The 20,518-nt window shown below is 40.1% G+C and overlaps 1 protein-coding gene across 7 annotated transcripts in view; it reads left to right on the plus strand.

The window, feature by feature from the left end:
• Positions 1-20,518, plus strand: part of AGAP1 (ArfGAP with GTPase domain, ankyrin repeat and PH domain 1) — a 402,183-nt gene that overhangs the window by 236,616 nt on the left and 145,049 nt on the right. For 6 of the 7 annotated variants that reach the window (XM_062003066.1, XM_062003067.1, XM_062003065.1 and 3 more), the window contains one exon: positions 15,163-15,267. In XM_062003066.1, coding sequence (XP_061859050.1) covers positions 15,163-15,267 — 105 coding nt within the window. Of the gene's footprint in view, positions 1-15,162; positions 15,268-16,913; positions 17,170-20,518 lie in introns of those variants that run through there. The other variant, XM_062003068.1, reaches the window with a different exon arrangement.

Consider the following 20,518-nt stretch of genomic DNA (forward strand, 5'->3'; position numbering starts at 1 on the left):
TAGAATACTTTGGTGATTCAAAATAAGAACTTTGGATAGAAAACAAATAAAACAAGGCCTAAAGGTGGAGGTATGACATACTTTTCTTTGCTGTTTTCAAAGCTGTGTTTTTCCCTGAATTCTTTATTGCTGATAACACAGAATCACCATTGTTTCAAATGTATGGAAGATAGGAGAAATGTCTCTGAAAGACTGGGCAAGAGTCATGAATAGAAATAAACATTCCTTTGAGGTTATAAACCAGCTCACAGATACTGATAGTGGTGATATTACAGGCGGTTCAGCATGGGAAAAGTCCTGATGTCCTAGAGGAGTATGATGGATTGCCTACGGCAATCAGATTTCTGCTCTTCCAGGGTATTAATTGTTTACTTTTAAATCTGTAGGATGCAGCATGAGGTACATACTGTTTTGATTTGCTTTTTAAACACTCCAATTATGGTACCATTTTACAGAGCATTCTCCTGAGAAATGCTAGTGACAGTGATGGAAGCTTTCAAATGGTGAAAACTTGGTGAAGATGGCTTTTGATTGTTTTTTTATAACAAACTTTTGATATAGTAAGAGGAAAGTTGGAATGATTGGACTTAAAGACTTGCCACTTTGCAATTAGGAACTTGAGGGCCTTTGAGGCATTCAGACTTGTAAGGAAGCAGTTTAAGGGCAGTGGTAAGATAGCAAAACCACCTGCTTTAGGCAGCTTGGATAAAGTTGCCGGGATAATTTAAGTCATGACATATTTGCAAATCTGTTCTGTGTCTAGGAAACAAAGAGACTGGGCTTTTATCCTGGAAGTTGTCAATGAGAGAAAGCTGTGATTTCCTGGGCAACATTGGTGCTTATTTTTCCCCACTGGTGATTTTAAAGCAGGGACTGATGGGTCCCCCTTAACGAGGTTTCTAAATTAATTTGATCACTGCTTTTTGTCACTTCTGTAGAACTAATGTGGAAACGGCACAAAAAAAGTCCAAATGACACACCAAAGCATGGGGTATTAAAGTTAGTAGTACCGAGTATCATTATCAGCCATAATTGACAAATAATATCCCTCATAAATACTGCCAGTCTTTTCAATTAGTTTTCATCTAAAATTTGGGATGCAAAATGATGGCCTGTCAAGTGACAATGGATGACAAAAATTAATAAATTGTCTTCTAAATAGTATGGACACTTAAGAAAAATTGGGTAGCCAATTTAGCACAGCATGAACTGGGGGGAACCTTTTGTACTGTTGCCATGCCACTAATGTTGTCTGGGTCTTTATTAATGGTGCTTGGCTGCTGCTGACAGTTTTGTTGCTACTGGCAACTTTCTTCATTAAAATTAAAGCCAGCGTCAAATCCCATTAGCTGAACTCTTGGTACCTTGCTTTTTTTGGGGGGAGGGGGTGGGGGGCTTTACAAACATGTTCTTTATCTACAAAAAGTTGGAAAGGGTGGTTGAATATTAGTCCATCTTGTCTGTGGCTGATTATTGACTAAATATTGGATTCCGTTTTTTTGAGGAAGATTATCTCTAACATGTTATAATATGCCTAGTCTACAGCCAAGTAACTGCATGGAGAAATCCATAAACAATCTTTATAAATTACCTTTTGTGAACGTAGTGTTCTTCTGTATCGCCTGCAAGTTAGCTGGTTCTCAGATACTGCCTCATAAAACAGTAATAGCCTCTGTAGAAGAGCATCTGACTTGTAAATAATAAAATGGGGTTAATTTACCTGAGGTATGTCAAGACAATCCATATTCTATATTGCAGATCACACATAAAGAGTTGACCCAAACTTTGAGGCTTCATGTGGAAAAATCTGATGCTACCAGAAGTGTCTCGCAGAGGTGATGCCAGAAATACTTAAATGGGATGGTAGTTTAGCCATGGGATTTTACTAATGACATACTTTCTTGGAGCATCACATTTTGCCACTGGCTTATATACCAGCCATTTCTAATGGAAGACATTTCATGGGATCATAGAATCGCAGAATGATAGAGGTTGGAAGGGACCTCTAAAGATCACCTAGTCCAACCCCCCTGCTCAAGCAGTTCTATGTAGATCAGGTTGCCCAGGAATGCATCCAGACAGGTTTTCAAAACCTCCAGAGAAGGAGACTCCACATCCTCCCTGGGCAGCCTATGCCAGTGCTCCCTCATCCTCAGAGTAAAGACGTTTTTCCTTATGTTTAAGTGGAACTTTTTGTATTCAAGCTTTTGTCCATTACCCCTTCTCCTGTCACTGGACACTACAGAAAAAAGTGTCCCCTTGACATACACCTTTTAAATACTTGTGTTAACGAGGTACCCCCTCAGTCTCCTCTTCTTTAGACAAAACAGCTCCTGTTCCCACAACCTTTCCTCATAAGAAAGATGCTCCAGTCCCATGATCATCTTTGGTGGGCCTGTGCTGGACTCTGTCCCTCTTGAGCTGTGGAGCCCAGAACTAGACACAGTACTCCAGATGAGGCCTCACTGGGGCATAGTAGAGGGGGAGGAATATCTACCTCTCTCAACCTGCTTCATGCATCCCAGAATCAACGCTCTTTTTGATGCATCCCAGGATGTCATTGGCCTTCTTGGCCATGAGGGCATATTGCTGGCTCATGTTTAGTTTATTGTCAACCAGGACTCCAAGATCTCTTCACAGAGCTGCTCTCCAGCAGGTCGATCCTCAGCCTGTACTGATCATGGGGTTGTTCCTCCCCAGGTGCATGACTGCACTTGTCCTTGTTGAACCTCATGAGGTTTCTTTCTCCCCAACTCTCAAGACAGTCGCTGAATGACAACACAGCTATTGATGAAGATGTTGAACAAGACTGGCCCCAGAGCTGATCCCTGTGGAACTCCACTGGCCACAGGCCTCCAACTCAATTCTATGCTATTGATCACCACCTTCTGGGTTCTGTCATTCTGCCAATTCTGAATCCACCACTCATCCAACCCACCACTCACTGCCACCTTCATTACCACATCTTGTGTTAATTATGCTCCTGTGAGACAGATCCTAGCTAGTGTCACTTAATGTGACTTCTCTGATATCATTTGAGTATGAGCTAGTGATCTAAAAAGGTATCATCTGCTTCCTGATTCTTAAGGTTTCTGATAGATGGAAATGCCTTGTGAAGTGCAAAATATTTCTTGGGTTTACACCTGTATGGGGCATTGGGTTTACATCCCAAGTGCACTGGAACACAATTCTGAGTGGTCAGAGAAGAAGGGACCAATTCTTCCATTAATACCTTATTTTTGCCGTTACAATAAAAATTAACTTTTATTTAGCAAGTAGGAAGTGAGATGGTCAATCTCGTATCCAGGCTTTGAACCAGTAGCACTGTGAAACTGCAGGCAAACCCAGGTTGAAGTGTAAGAGAAGGCCCATGGGTTCTTTTGCAGAAAACCAGCAAATGGCTCCAGATGCTGATATCTTCTGACCACTATTTTCTTAAGGGTATAAATAGTACTGGGTACAAAACACCATTTAAACATTCACTTAAATGGTTATGTGTGGGAATGATCTTATGGTAAGTGAAAAACAATTAACAGTTTAAATGGTCTTTTAAACTGATGCATTTACAGCAATTTTTTGACTGAAATACGTGCTGCGTGGCTCAAATCTGATTTTCAATTCAGCTGAAATGTAGATTAAGTGACTCTATCATTCTCAAGAATGATTACTTTCTAGAAAGAAAATAAACTGGTGATGCTGAATTAGCATCCATCTAACAAATCCAAGTTGCTCTTGATCTTTTCTGTTAAATCATCTTGGTTTGAAAAATAAATTAAAAAAGGTATCAGTAGTTAATTGTTGACTGAAGCTTAATATCTGTTGAAGCAAATGGGCCATGAAATATACTACATAGGGAGTATTGTATCTGGAGTGATTTTAACATTAAAACAATATTACAATTTTTAACTTGCTGACACAATATACAGAATCCTATATTTTGAAACTACACTGATTTATGCTAAGCTTCGTTAGTGGGCAAGAATTTTGTATGTGTGTATTCTGCATGTAAAGCAAAGCAGGCCCACACAAAGCTAGCCTCTTTTCTCAGAACTACTGATTTGGCACATATTAAATACATTTTGGGTTGTCTCAGCTTATGAATAGTAACAGTTTAAGAATACAGTATAATGAACCTGTATTTGAAAGTTGTCCTTAGGTTTTACCCTTAAATCCCTGGAAATGGCCTTGCGTAGGTGTTCGCTACAGTTCAGGGAGGCATTGTAGCTGTGGAGATACTTAGTACAGAAGAATCTTCAAATATATAGTATAGATTAAGGAAATGAAAAGGCTTCAGAAGCATTGATTACAAGTTTGTGCTGAAGAGAGGTTCTCCTTCACTGACCCTGCTGATATTGTGAGTTGCTTCTGGGAAGTGGGAAAGTTCCTTTCTTCTCCTCTCTCTTTTGATGAAAGGCAAAAACCCACAGACCCTTGTTTTGTGTCTTCTCCTGATCAGCAGAAGTCATCTGAGGTGTCATGTCTGAGGTTTTTTGAGGGAAATTTTATCCCCCAGTAAAACACATTTCTCTCTCAAAGCACCCAACAGTGTGACTCAAGTCATGGTCGTTGACCAGTGCTAGAAGGTTTTTTTGGGGTGATATATTTTTTTATATGTTTCAAGCTGAAGCAGAATGATTTTGTTTTCAGATGATAAAGGGCGGATTGATTCATCAGCACAATTGAAAATCATTTGCTAGCACAAAAAAAGATAATTGCGTATCTTCTGAAAAGGATTATTTAAAAAGACATGTCTCTGCTGTCCCTAGTAGAGAAATTATCCTTTATATAAAGTTAGTTTAGCTCAAAGTCAAGTGAAGTGCAAAGGAATTTGGTCTTGGATGTCTCTTTATCCAGTTGCCTATTTATATCTGGGCATGTTCTCCATTTATCTAAGTACCTTAGGTGCTTTTCTTAAGGTGAAATGAAGAGCACAAGTGCTTCACTGTGTTTGCTTGAAGGTGGCAGTTCATCATGCCCAGATTAGGCTGCTGTCTTCAAAGTGTACGTTAATACATCTCAAGTGTCTTCCCCATGGCCTCTTGGAACAGCACTTGGCCTCCATGTAACCAGCTCAGGTGCCATCTCATCATGGAATAAGCATAGTGTATGCATATTTTCCTCTCTTCACAAAACATAAAAAACTGTACCAGAGAGTATGTTCTAAGGAAACTAGTTGTAACAATCGGGTAATAGAAGAAATATGGTTATGACTAAATGATTTTACTCATTTTCTGCAGCTTTCTTAAGAACAAGAAGCATGATTTTGTGATCTCCAGGAAATAAAATCTTTCTTAAATCCAGTTGTGTCACGTTTAACTCAACCATTTCAATGAGTAACCTCTTTTAGCCCATTAGCATACCTGCTCATGTGACTGCTCTTTCTAACTCACCTTCCATTAGCTTATAAAATTACAGGTATGTGAATGTCTTAAGTGAGGTATAAACCGTTTCTAAACTAATTTCATGAGACACATGTAGCACTCGTCATCCCTCTCCAACCTAAGCACAATTACCATGTCTTGATTTTTGATCTTTGGGTAGTTGGTATGCAGGGACTTTGACCCATCTTCCCTAAATGTCTGTATGGCGCTAAGCCAGCAAGAAATTGTCCCTGGTGTGGAGAGACATTTCACTTACTGAGTTTGAGAGTTATGGATACATTTTGTAACATTTCAATTTTTGTAACTCTGAAACACCTCTAAGTAAGTCAGAAGGTATTCATTCAGTATGTACAATTTCCCTTAGCAGGTGAGTCAGTTAAAGGGGGCGAAAGAATGTTTTCTCATTATTTTCTTTTTTTGCTGTGACGATAAGAGGAATCTCTGAAGGCTTGTCATCTTCATTCCTATTCCTCTGAGTGAATTGGACATCTAACATATATAAACAGTAGGATAAGTCAGAACATGAAATTATTATTTCTTTGTGTATGTGTGTTTATTTTTTCTTGGTCTTATGAGAGATTTGAGGAAATGGAAGGGTGGACGGAAGGAAAAAAATCTTTGCAGTGTTAAACCAGCTCAGTGCATCCAGAGAGGCTGGTCACATCATGAAGCAGTGCAGGGAGTGTTACTACCTATCCAGCAAGTGTATATGTAGTGTGGTCATTGATGCCAACAATCCAGTCACCAGAGGACAAGGTGTAAAAGTAAATAAAAATTAGGCAATCAGGAAACAGTGTTAACTAGAATAACAAAGAAGGTACCCTTGTACTGTACTAGAAGAAAATTTGGTTAACTTACCCCTACAAAGGATTAAGGACCTGAGATACAACTGTTCAGCAAAAGTATTTTTTAATGCAGAAAACTCCTTCTGATTAAAAAAAAAATCTTAAAAATACCATTATAGTGCAGAGTTTCTGAGGGTTGCTCACGAAGACCTTTGTCGTCCCAAAATTTCACAATATGAAGCATGAATACTTTCTACTCAATAATATGGAACACAGTTTTAGAAAAACCACACACTTTTTTTTTTTCTGCCAGTGTTCTTGGTTTTGTTATTCAGTAGATGCTGTATTAAATTGGATTTTGTGTCCATCATTATTAAAATGTGAAGTGTGTCGGTCACAAAGCATACATTTCAGGGCAGTTAGCTGAATAATTCTTTTCTTTATTATCCCAAATTACTGCTGAGCTCTGGAGAGGTGAGCAGTTTAGCCAATTATTGCCATTTGAGCTGGATTTGTGGGTGATTAGCTCCTGGTCGAATTCAGTCCTGGCAAGGGCTTTGAAGCCTTTGCTTGTGTGATTTTCACAGCAGTGAGGTAGGAATAGACTCGGCTAATGACAGGAAGGTCGCGTGGGTTATGTGACCTGTGAGGGGGGGGCTCGGGTTTAGCAAATAGGGCATCCACAATAACAAGTGTGTCACTAACCCCGCCGTGCATAATCGGAGTTTTATAGGATTGTTGGAGATGCTGACAGCTCAATTAAAGTGTAACCCTTTGTACCATATACCCTGGCAGAATGACAGAAATATTACCAACAAAAAAGGGAGGGGGCCACAAGGGAACTGGTTAAAGATCCAGTATTCTTTTCCTTTTCCCCCTTCATTGGACACTGCACAGAACAAGCTGCAGAAAGCATCCATTTGTGAAATAATAGGTTGTCCAGGGGAGGGGTATGGTGCCAAACATGGTGACAAAAAAACCCGCAGCTCTTAAGTGGTATTCCTGATGTTTCTATGGAAACACTATAGTATCAAGATAGAAAGTTAAAATTGGGTTTTAAGCTTTTCATGGCTTTTCTCCCATGAACCCTCCCTCCTCCCTTCCAAACCCCTACTTTATATAAAATACGATAAAGAGAATTTCAGGGTTCAGGGAATGGCATACTACTATAACAAGAGCCATGTCACCTACTCTAGAAGGCTGCATGATGATTCCTTTTTTGTTGTTTTTATATCACCAGCCCAAGCTCTGTTTGTTTCTTAGGGAAATAAATGTTTTGTTGCTTCTCTTTTCATGCCTTACCCTGAAAGTGTTTCTACCACCACAAATGTTTCTGTGCTTAGAGCTTTTTCTAAATTAACCATGCCACACAGTCAGATTTGTTTGCACCGAATCAGTTTCCCAGTGTTGTTTTTCCTTTTAATTTTAGTCTAAGTAGCAGTGTTTCATCAAGCTGATTGGCGTGGATGCTAACCTCATTTGTGGCCAGGGTAGTTAGAGTGCGGCGCATGATGCTGGAGCCGCAGCAAGAGGTGAGAGTTCAAACAGAGCCGATCGCTGCCCGCTGCTCTACAGCTGAGTTAGAACCCTTGGCATCAGCCGGCTGGTTTCTCTGACACTAAGAATGATTTGCATCACAGTGCTTTTTGCTTTAGCACTGAGATGGTGTCAGAGAAACCACAACTGCCAATGCCAAGGGGTTAATAAACCAACTACTTGACATCATTAAGGGCTGTGATTTTTTTGGTTTTTTTTTCTTGCAGTCCAGGGTAAGTAGAACAAACTTTGGAAGGCAAGAGAGGCAGAAACTACCATAAGGCAGAAAAATATTGAGACTTGCTAGGTGCTGTGCCTCATTCAGAGTGGTAAACTGAATTTAAAGGAAGAGATGTGCTGTTGCTTTGAATATGTAATTGCAATTTGTAATACACTTGAATATTAGAGGACATACAGATAACTGGAGAGTATGCAATATGCTATTGATTTTATAAATAATCATAAACTAGGGTAGATGCAAGAGTGCCCCTTACACAAAGCTGTCAATTGAAGGAGAACTCAAGAAGTCTCCTACTTGAGATGCTGAACCTTTCTGTCCTTCAACTGTGTGTACCACATTGGCTGTTTGAAGATCTGGAGTATTATCCTGGCCGTTGTGCTAAAGGGTGCAGCTTTGTGCTTGTGGTGCTCTGCCAGAACAGCATGATTCTTGCTCTGTCTGGGTACTGCATCAGGGCTGGATCTTTAGCTCTCCATTGAAATTCTTCTTTGGACACCCCAGTGACTGCTCTTCTGTGATCATTTTTTTGCCTCTTAAGAAAGTTGCTTTTTTAGGTGAGTGAATGTGATGTGCCAGTGACATCTTACTGTTCTCTGGTCCCCATATTGCAGTGCAGTTGTCTCTCTTCTCAATCAACTTGTGCTTACAAGTAAGGTTAGTAGGTTCCTATGCTAAGTAACATCCCTGAGGAATCCTTGTCCATCACATGTTGCAAGTACATAGCCTGTGTTTTAAAAAACTGCAGTTGCAAGCTTGGGAGTTCTGAAAACTTCCCTTAAAATTATTTGCTGCCCATCTTGTGCATTGCTCATGGTTGCCGATAAGGTCAAAATCTGGATGCTGAATTGTCGTAGCAGCCATTAACAAATTCAAATGCAATAACAATGAGCACTAAGTTTGTTCTTCCCATTTACCTTGTTGTTAATGCTGAAGTTCCTTGCAGGAATTCAGTAGCCATTCTTTGTTGGAGGTGCACCTCTATTGCAGGTGCTACATTGAACAGTAAGACTGTCAACACTGGGATTTTTTTTTTTAGTAAATCTTTCTAATACTTCTTATTAGCTTATATGCAGAGAACTTGAAAAATAATGAGTTGCAGGTTGATTGCCCTTCAAATTTTAGCAAAGCTGTTATCTTTTGCTCCAAGTCAGATTGTAGTTCCTTCCTTTGTTGCCAAATGGAAGTGGTGGCTGACCAGCCATTGAATTACGTGACATGGTGTTAATTGCCCACTGCCCTGGGTTATTGTCTCATGTCTAGAGGATGTTAGAAGAAAATTTAGTTCAATATTCTGACTTCATTTTCTCAAAAAGCTAGTGGAGAACATAGTTTTGAAGAGAACGTAATTTTGAAGAGTTTATTCAATTGGGAAACATCCTTGTAGCAAAACCAGAACATCCAGTTCTGGGCTCCTCAGCTCAAGAGGGACAGGGAAGTGCTGGAGAGAGTCCAGCACACGGCCACCAAGATGATCAGGGGACTGGACCATCTTTCATATGAGGAAAAGCTGCAGGAACTGGGGCTGTTTAGTCTGGAGGAGATTGAGGGGAGATCTTATTAACATTTATAAATATCTAAAGGGTGGGTGTCAGGAGGTTGGGGCATCCCTTTTTTCTATAGTAGATAGTAACAGGACAAGGGGTAATGGGATGAAGCTGGAACACAAAAAGTTCCACTTAAACATAAGAAAAAACTATTTCACTGTTCAGGTGAGGGAGCCCTGGCACAGGCTGCCAAGGGAGGTTGTGGAGGCTCCTTCCTTGGAGGTCTTCAAGATCCACCTGGACGTGTTCCTATGGGACCTGATCTAGGTGAACCTGCTTGAGCAGGGGGGTTGGAGTAGATGATCTCTAAAGATCCCTTCCAACCCTACCATTCTATGATTCTATGAAAACTGCTACTGCCATAGTCCCAGTTTTTAAGGAAGGTGCATGTGTTCTTTTCCTGGCTGCAGTAAGGCTATATGGGGTTTTGGAGCAGGGGGTGCAATTTTATTTGTAGATACTGAAGTCTGAGAACATTGGAGGTCTCCTATTTTCAGATCTCTTTAGAGGCACTCCACTTTCTTGTAGCCTTCTTTTTGTGGTTCGGTTGGTCCCTAATTGTGCCCTGTTACTGTAAGAGATATTTACTACAGATTTCCAACTTAAACAGCTTCATAGCTAATTGACCAAAAGACCAAGCAACATTCCCTTAAATTCCTGGGAAAAAAGATTTAAGTTTGGGAAATCAAGAGAACAAGTTATGTTTATATGGAAGGCTTTCAAATACATTAGACATCTTCAACAGTTTATTCCCTAGAGGATGCATTGCTTATTCTGGTGTCTGCTCAAATTAACTGTTGGAGAGAGAGCAACAACTACCATAAGCTTTCTATGTAGCATGCAAGTATTGCTTGTAGGTGAAATAGTTTGAGCTGGTGTCTACCATGAGTTGGTGTCTACAGTGTGCTGGAATGTGGATTTCAAGACTAGAAACCTGTTACTGTTAAACATTCTGGAAGCAAAAATTATCAATTAAGAATTAATCCCTTGTTTGTTATTAGGATGAGATAGGCAACCTGGAGGATTTACCACCATTTGTTCACCACATTAACAGATTTAAATGAAGCAGATGTTTTAGTGACAAGCATTCATAGGTAACAGTTAGTTTGTGATCCTGACTGTAATAACTGCCCTTGAAGTTATGTGAGGGGAGGATGTTTCTGAAAACCTTGAGTTTTGTGAACAGGATGCAAATGATAGAGATGCAGGAAATTCATAGTGCTGAGTAGCTGCTAATCATAGGTACAAGAGCTAGAGACCTGAGTGGAAAATTAAGAATTTATGCTGTTAATGATTAAGTGTGAGATTACACATTTAATTCTGTAAAAACAGCATCAGAGTAACAGTATGAGGTTGGTTCAAAATTAGAGAGGAGAAGAAAAAAAAATCTTACATGATGTCAGTACCGCAGCCACAGAAGTGGTGTAATCTTCTGAAAGAAAATAGAAACCAAAGTACTGTATTTCCTTTTCCAAGAAGGTCCACTCATGGCTCTGCTGACTTCAAGGGCTCTACCATTTTCATTTGACATGCCAAGAAACCTCAAAGGTTACAAATCCTAATTTAAAAAAAACAAACCTTCCCCAAAAACCTCAAGTAAGAGTCTACCACTGGAGCAAATGCAAAAAACATGCAGACAGTTATACTGTGATCACTGGTATTATCCTGTTTGTGAAGGAAACCCTTTTATCTTGTGGCCCCTGGAAAATCCAGAATACATGGAAAGTGGTAAAATTAAATTGGAGCACAATAGGACATACAAAGTATGTTACCCCACACACAGCATGAATTCTGCAGGCCAAGTGGTGGTTGTAGATCATCTCTTGGTGATCAGTGTGTGTGTTTTGATGATGCTTATTTGTAGGAAGCATGTTACATCTATTCTACCATCTGTCTGAAAATTCAAGATGCTCACCTACCAGTATCTTTGATGCAGTATTAAGCATCTTCAAGCTGTCACTTTTTAAAATGTTGATAATTTGCTGCTTAAAACCTGAAAGACTTCCATAAAACAAATCCATAATTTTTTCAGCATTTGTCTTCATTTGTGGTTTAAGCAAGAAAAGTCTGTGTATTGTGTGTAGTTGTCCCTTGACTGGTCTTGGTTTGGTTTTTTTTTACCTTAAATCAATCCTGTACTGGTGGCTTTTCATTAAGTGCTCCTGCTCTCACAATAATGATGGGGATGCAGAGCCCGATGGCAGCCTGTAACTTCTCCTGGTGCCCTGAAGCTCAACAATGTAAGCTGATTGACTCAGTTAGGGCCCCAATCTCTAACAGCAAATGCAATCAATAAATCTTTGTTGGTAAATAATTGCTATTGAGCAGAGTTTTAATATAAATTTATGAGTAGTGTTTTATCACAGCTTGAGGCTACAGCAAGCCACTGAGTGATGGATTTCAGATAACACATTCATTAGATTAACTTAGTAAGTTATTTAAAGCTTGTACACTTAACATTGCTTTTGGCTTGCAATGACCTCCTGGGACTAAACGTAATAAACACATTACTAATAAAGAGCTCACAGTACATACAGACTCCGTTTGCTTTGTACGGTGATGCAATTGCTCAAGTAAAATCCAAGAAGTGAAGTTTGTGCACTCCAGTTGAAAGCTTTTTCCTGTAGCTCATTAAAAGTACAAGCTAGCACAACCTGGTAGCAGAAGCATTCCTACCATTAGACATAGAATTGTAGTTTTGGAGGGAAAGTAACAAAACATTTAATTTGAAGTGTGAAGTTATTCTCAGTTTGTGAGGAAATTGGAGGTGTTAAATTCTTAGTGTTGGATCTGGAGGCTTTGGATCAGTGACACCAAACTGTGGGTCTGATGTTGCAGATGGAAGACTGTAAAAAAATGAGATATTTCATAAATATTAGGAGAAATAATGTTATTTCATTAATAATACTTTTAGCAGAGATTAAAAAAAAAAAAAAAATCCATGCTTTGAAGTAGAAATTGGTTCCCTTTGTCCCTTACTGCATAGTTTGGAGACTAAATGTGATTTTTGTGCTGCACTATGTGTACCTGGGGACCTGTTTCGCCATGACTGGAGATGTGCTCCAGCTGCCTCTAAATTCGCTCAGAGGTACCAAAGGTCAGTGGGAAACCACGTATCTTGTTTCCTAGACAGAGTATCTCGTGTGATTTCAATGTAGACATAACGTGACTGAAGTGAAGGGCTTTTTTTTTTTTTTTTAAATAGCATTTCTCTCATATCTGGACCATTTATGGTTTTTTTAAGTTTCATTAATGGTAAAATGCATTTATAACTCCCATACTAAGAGCATTTCTCCAGAACGTTCTATAAAATCACCACAAACAAAGTGGTGGTCTCTGGCCTTGCAGGACAAAAAAAGAATGTGCTTTATACAGGCATCTCTGCTTCATAACACTTTAAGACAGCTCCTTGTAGTCAGAGCCATTTCCTCTGCAGGTACTGGAAGATATTTTTAATTCTCATGTAATACAAAAATTATTGGTTTTGCCAACGTAGTATCCGCAGAAAACACATTATGAAGTCAGGTTTGTTAGTTGGGCACAAATAGGTACAGCATCCATATTTAGTGCTGAGGTATTGGGGTTTTTACATGAAAGCACCAAATTGTTCTTTAAAAGCAAGGTGAAACATCATTTTGAATATTTTTTTTTTTAAATTTAGGTCCAAAAATAGAATTTCGTAACTCCATTCCTAGATAGTAGCAAAACTCTACACGGGAAAAGTCACAAAAATGGTAGATTTTTATTATTTGTTGAGTTTATAATAAGCATGAATGGAAAATTCTGTAAGTCGTGACACATTTTCTGTATAGCAAAGGGACAGTTAAAAAGGTATGAAATATATTTTTTACTTTCTCCAAAACTTGAAAAAAGGCAAAAGGAGCCGGGGGGGGGGGGGGGGGGGGGAGGGGCGAGGTGGAGATTACTGTTGTGATCCTTACAGCTTTTTCCCCATTAAAAGGTCTGAAGAACAAACCAGTGCAGGGAAACAGTAATTTTTGATCCCTACAGCACAGTGATAACTAGAATTGGGTCCCCCTAAATGCAAGCGAACATGCTGCAGGTGAAGTATGAAAGACAGGAAAGGTGAAGCGACGGATCACCTACTACAGACAAACATACAAGTCAAAGGCAGAAATAAGCTTTCATTTTTTAATAGAAGAAAACAATATCTCTAACCACTGGAAAGCAGTAATTGGGATGTGTGACTCGCACTCACAGAGGCTTTTGTAAGAAAGTATTTCAGAAACCCCATCCTCTTGTAAAAGTTTGAGTTGGAGCAAGGAACAGCAGAAAAAAAAACATAAAGAAAGAAAAAAAAGGGAATCTGACCCCCAGACTGTCAGAAAGTTCAAAGTTTGTACCTCAGTGTAATTCAGTTATCTGACACAAGGCTTTCTTTACGGTCCCATCCACAGATTGCTTTGAACTGTGAAGGGTTGTTCTCAGAAGTTTCATTCAAAGTGGGTGTCCAAGAATAGGCAGTGATGGACTTGGCTTTTTCCACTGGGATCATCTCTGCAGCTGCAAAAGCAGAATTGTCACTTCATATGGATTGTGGCAGGGGACTTCAGCTGAACATTATACCATCTGGAATTTGCCTAGCTCTGGAGAACTGCTGCAGGACTGACTCTTGTCCCCTCATGGCTTACAGATTGGATCTGCAGAGATATTGCTTTGTAAAGCTGCAGGTTTAATGGGAAAATAAATATAATAACTTCCTTTCAAAGTTATAACCCGCTTTAACAAAAACAACTCTGTGGGAGTTGGAAACGCCATGCTTGATAGTGCATCTTTCTGTGTTCTGTTTTCCCATTTTTTTAAGTTCCATGAAAAATGAGATCGAAAAAACTTATTTTATGGGGATTAGTCAACTGAAGTTTGTATTGGTTTAGATTCCTGGTTTTGATATAACGAAATGAATGTAAGTGTCCGCTTTTGTTGGAACCTGATCTGTGGAACTAGTGAGTCTCTGGGTTAGGTACTGTACATAGTGTCTCCACTGGGACATTTCAATAAGGCTTGCAATAATGAAAGGACTGTATGAATTCATTAGGAACCACCTTCTGACTTGGTTTTGGAAATTAAAGTTTCCTAAGGAAGTGCATTGCTAAAGCATGGCTTGACTTGCCACTTTCAGTGTGCTATAGCATGTTATTTTTTGTTTCTCTAAGTGGCTTTCTATTTTTAAGCTGTGAGCAGGTTAATATGCAGTAGTAGTCCTTGTCCATTTGAACATGATGACTCCTTATCTCAAGTATTGATTGTTAGCATTCATCACTGATGTTTAGATAGAATATGATTTGTGGAAAGGTGAGTCACCTTTCCCACCTCCTTTCTCTGATAACACCTCTTTCATTAAATTACCCAGAATTTATTGGAAGAGTGTTCTATTTGCCCTGTTTCCATTTTGCTGCTTTTGCCTAGAATTGGTGTCCCTTTGCTGGAATGAATACTTAGGAGGATTTCCATTGCAGTCACCTTGCTGTAAAGGGAATGACAGCATAAGTGAATACTTTTCTCTGCTTGTGGAGAGTCTGAGCGTGGACAACAAAAAAGCCTCAGGAGAAAGCATATCTAAAAATGTTGGCAATTTTATTTACATTTTTCCATGTCTTAACCAGCTGTATGATGGCAAGAGTGTTTAGTTTGTTTTTTTTTTTTCCATCTAATAGGGTATGCTGCTAAAGCGAAGTGGCAAGTCGTTGAATAAAGAGTGGAAGAAGAAATATGTGACATTGTGTGACAACGGTGTGCTGACTTACCATCCTAGTTTACACGTAAGTGTACCCTATGTGCTCTGAATTCTAAGCAACAGGCCCTGATAAAGCAATGTTACTAAGTTTGTGCTGATGATTTTCGATTGAGCCCTCTTTGGTGAAGAAACTTCTTTTTCTGTCTTCGTTCGCCTTCCTCTCCAAAAGGCATAATCTAAAATAAAATTCTATGGTGCAAGTCTGAGTACAATCAAGTTCCTTTAAAACACCTGGAACTGGGGTCTCCTTACATCCCAAGAGGCACTTGAAATAGTTTAAGCCTTTATTTTGTGCTGATGGTTTTATGGACTTGTTGATCCCAGGATTAAAAAAACGGAAGCGTTTTATAAGAAAAACTGCCCTACATGTGAGTAAAGAGCGAGGAAGGTTTCTGGTATTTGTCAGTATACGGTGTTTATGGTTTATTCAGAAGTAAATCTGAACAGCCTTTTGAAAATGGCATAGCCATTAAAATACAAGCCATAAAATGTTTTGATGTTAATTTGTTTATCATTGTCTACCCAAGGATCTTGATGGCCCCCTCAGTGTGCGTAGCACAAAAGCTAGGTGTAGTTTTGGAGAAGGAAAGAGCACAGTGATCTGGCTCGGAACTCACTCACTCCATCTGCCCCAGCCATGCCAGCAGGAGGAAAGGCAATATTTGTCAGACTTTGCTCCATGACAGAGCCAATGTGGAGACTCCACGTCTCGAAATTCCCAGGAGATTCCAAATTCCTTCCCCTGATCCTATAGTACAGGCAACAGTAAAATACAGAAAAACATGGCCTGATCCTCACCAAGATCTTTAGAATTGGATCTTACATTTTGTTGTGATACCACATATGAAAATCAGAGAGTAGACAGTTGTAACATTTTTAGAGCCAGTTGTTTCTAAACCTATTGGTGTCATTTTGAGCTCCTGGCTAATTTCTTGTTAAGGAGTGAAAAAATCGAGGTTCCAATCAGATGCATTTCTCTAGGTATGCACTAGGGCTTACAGACCTGGAGATGGAACTGGCAAGAAACTTCTGCTTTAGATGTCTGAGGAGCTTAGGCAAACTGATGCTGTGCTTTCACCATGTTGCTGTTCCCTGTCTGCTGAATATTAGCGCTTTATTTAGCTTGACACAAGATGTCATAGTGTGAGATCCTGCATGATAATGCTGTCATGGTTTGACATGACAGCCTCTTCTGGTAAGGCGTAAGGGGTTGTAAAGATGGCTCCTGTAAGAAGTTGCTCAAGACTCTCTCCAGCTCTGAGCCAGACCCACTGCTGGAGCTGAGCCAATTAGATGCCTCCACGAAGAAGAAGCCAGAAGAGGAGGCTTCTTCCTGTTTCTTTCTTTTTCTGTCCCTTCTTTTCTGGCTGGTGATGGTGCAAGGAGTGGGAAGAGAGAGAGAAGCAACCATGGGAACTCCAAGGTCAGTGAGGAAAGAGAGGAGGAGGTGTGCTTGAGCAGAGACTCCCCTGCATCCTATGTGATTTGTTTGCATTTTGTTAAAGACCCCGTGCCAGGGGCAGTAACTATGGCTGGAGGAGGCCATGTCCCGTGTGAGGGACCTCATATTCACAGAAGCTGTAACTGTGGGGAAGAACCCATGACAAACAAGCTTGTTAAAATTATGGCCAGAAGAGGCCCTGTCCTGTGTGAGGGACCCTGTCTCTGCAGAAGCTGCAGCTGCTGGGAAGAACCCACACCAGAAAAGTTTGTTAAGGACTGTGTCCTGTGAGAGGGACCCCGTATTGGAGCAGGGGAAGAATGCCAGGAGTCATCCTCATCTGAGAAGAGAGAAGCAGAGATCATCTGTGAGAGACTGACCACATCCCCCATTGTCTACCCCCTACTCCGATGCTGTTGAGAAGGAAGGAGGTAGAGATATTGGGAGGTAAGCCCAGGAAGAAAAGAGGGATGGGGTAGGGAGATCTTAAAGTTCTGGTTGTAATTTTCTCAATCATCCTACTCCCTTTTTGCTTTTATTCTGTTCCGTTTCTTGTAGTAGTAGAATAAACTTTCCTACTTTCCTCACTAAGTTGAGTACTGGCGTCTGTTTTGCCCGGAACCATAATTGGAAGTGAGCCCTCCTTGCCCTTGTCTCAGTCCACAACAACCTTGCTTGTCTTTTTTTCCTGCCATTTCGATGGGGCCCCTGGCATCCTAAGGAGGGTGGGGGTGAATGGAGGGCACCAAGTGAGAGACTGTTGTATTGCTTCTTTGCTAGCTGGGCCAAACCCTGACAAATGCTTTGCTATAGTTTCTGATGTCACACCCATGTCTCTTAAAAATTGTTCAGTAAGTTAGATGACAACTAGCTTCAAGGTATTGCTACTTTCCATCAGAAATTGTGTCCCCTCAGTCCTGTGTTCTGGAGCAAGATTTTCATGTTTCCTGTCTCTGAAACAAATCTGTCTGACCTTTTTGGTCACTCTTAGTGCCTTTAAAATTGGGGAATTCTACTTTGAAGTAGTCCTAAAATATCTGAATTGTATGTTGGTCTGCTCACAGAAGCACAGACACTGCATGCCTCTGAGGCAGCCCCCATGGAGGAGTTTCCCTTAGATAGGGTTGGCCAACTCAGGGTCATCAGGCAAGGAGGAGGCAAGCTGCTATTGTCTGCACACAAGTTCTTTTTTCCCTTTTTGGAATTGCTCTATTGTTCTTGGTAGTTGCTGTGCATATTTTTCATTGCCTCTTGCAGACAATTGGGTACTTCTTCTCTGTAGGCTTCCCTGGAGCTGCTTAGTCTTCCCCAGAGTGAGAATCCATTGAGATTAGAGGTAATTACTTTGGGATTAGAGGTAAATCCATTGGAGATTAGGGAGAATCCACTTAAAGAAGAAGTAATTACTAGCCTGTGATTGTTTTCCTCTATCCATCCCCCACCATGCCTCTCACCACAAGAAAAATGTGCACGGCTCCATATTTCTGTTTGCTCAGACCTCCATGTGTAGATAGGAGGGGTTTGTAACATGCTTTTCCCTTGACTGTACGTGCGGACATAGTGATGAAGGATCATGCTTAGATCCTAGCTGACAAGAAGCTACTAGGGAAAATATCATACTCCTTTAGGGGCTTCTTGAAACATCTTTTACCAAATCCACTCTCCAGGAGTATCTAGGGTTCTGCACATTAGTGTTAAAAACTTTTTATGACACGATACTCTAAACGATGGCTGGTTTGATGTTTTATTTCTATTCTCTTTAGCCTTCAAAGACTCACTGGGCTACTTCTGCAGTATGTTTAATACTGTTAATGGAGTATTTATCATCAATTAACTATTGTTAATATACCCTGCAGAGCACTCGTCATTCATCAGGCAGTAGTATGTCAATAGCATCTTCTCTGCCCTGTGCAAAATACAGTGAGAGGAAGAGGCAAGACCAGATACTTGAATCAGTTGATTCCCAGTACAGTTTGTACAAAATTTGTAGGCAGCTAAGTCAGAGTTTCGTCACAAGTATAGCCAAGAAAATGGGTTTTCCCCCAAACAGGACTTTGATAATGTGTTTCTGGTTTGGTTTTGCTGGGTTTTGTTTATCTGTAACTGTTGTTGGCTTTTTTTTCATAGCAAAGAAACGGATTAATTTTTAATACTGTGCTTGCATTACTGTTTAGGATAATTTCTTACATTGTTTTTATCACTACCAACCTTCCCATTAAATAGCACTGAAGAAAAGAACTTTCATAGGAAAGAACTTTTGTTAACCATCTAAAGTCACTTTCCTAAATTCATAAAATGCCTGGCTCTAATCTGACCTGTTAGATTTGGATTCTCTCAAGGATGTGGGTCATTTTGGTTATACAAAATTTTGCAGTTATAATTCTGTGAAGTGAAAGATGGGCTGGCCTCTAGTGGTGGCAGAAGAAGTAAATTTAGAAGATAATTTAGTCTTTCCAGACTATGGTTTGAGTTAGAACATAATACCCACAGTAGAAACACCTACTATAATATTTAATGGCTGATAGTGAGCATTGTATTAAATATTGCTTGAGATTTGGCCAGAAGTAGATCAGTTGTCTGTCAGATGTGTTCAGCAGTGGCTCAAGTATGAGGGCTGCATTTTTAATATAAAAAAATGTGCCCATATTGCAGAAATCAGAACTGTCACACTCCTTGAAAGAATTGGCTATGAAATGAAAGGTTTTGGGGTGAGGAGTGAAAAATTAAATTAGTACCTTTCTTAGAGAGGAGATGTCCCTGGAAGGGTCAGGCCTGTTTGGCAGGGCAGCAGGTTGAATGACTGTTGTATTGTGCCAGCTAAATGAGTAACTACTAATGCCACCAGGTTGATGTTTGACACAATAGCTAAATTTATTTCTTTCTTTTCAAGAAAGTGGGAGGAAAGGAAAATGGGGAAAGAAAAATATATGTACATAAGCACCCTACTGGTTTCTGACTTGGTCATGTCAGGTTTTTTCAAGAGCCTTAAACCTTCCCATCCCTTGGGATGCTGAGGAGCTATGCCAATAGAAAATGGTGGAGATAATGAGACAGAACTTTGACCTGCAGGCTTCAAAGTTCAGCATAGCTACCTATTCATCTTATGTTTCTCAAGTATAGCTGTTGAGTGGATGACTAAAATTCTGGCTGACAAATTCAGTGTCAGCCTCCCCAAAGGGACCTGGGGGGATTTGCCTAGGCATCTCTTGGCTTTTAATGGCAAAATGCCATGTGCAAGGGCTCCCAAAATGTATTCACCAGGATACCTGCTGGGCAGGCTTACATGCTGCTTCTTTATCTAAGCCTTATCTGATGAATAGCTGATGGTGTTTCACCACTGTCTGTCTGCCATCATGACACAGGTGAGTAGATGACAAAGCTTTAGCTGTGGATGTCCATTTTCTGCTCTTGTCTCCCTGTGATCATCACTGCCCCTTCTTTATGAAAAAGGAAAGAAGGAGGAAAGAAGTAAGCTGAAAACAGCTTTTTTAGGGAAGGGCACTTTTTTCCCCTTTTATATTTAATCTGTTCTAGATTTGTCACGTAAAAGCACAGTGCTGTGGCACCTTACAGGGGAAGAACAGCTTCTTAAATACATGAAAAGAAAGGTCTGATGCCCATCTAAAACATGTGTGATACATAAATCCCATGGACCTACACAGCGAGGTCAATTTTTGCTTGCTGAGGTTTGTATTGCAGTAGTGCCATTCTTGAACCTTGCTCTCGTCCTTGCTGGTCTGGTTTGATAACCTGTGTTGAGATGTTTAGGGCTGTAGCAGGGACTGAAGGAGGAAAACCTATCTTCATCTCCGTGGGAAGTGTGTCGATTCACCTG

This window comes from Colius striatus, chromosome 9 (genome assembly GCF_028858725.1).
Source record: "Colius striatus isolate bColStr4 chromosome 9, bColStr4.1.hap1, whole genome shotgun sequence".
NCBI classification, from domain to species: Eukaryota; Metazoa; Chordata; class Aves; order Coliiformes; family Coliidae; genus Colius; species Colius striatus.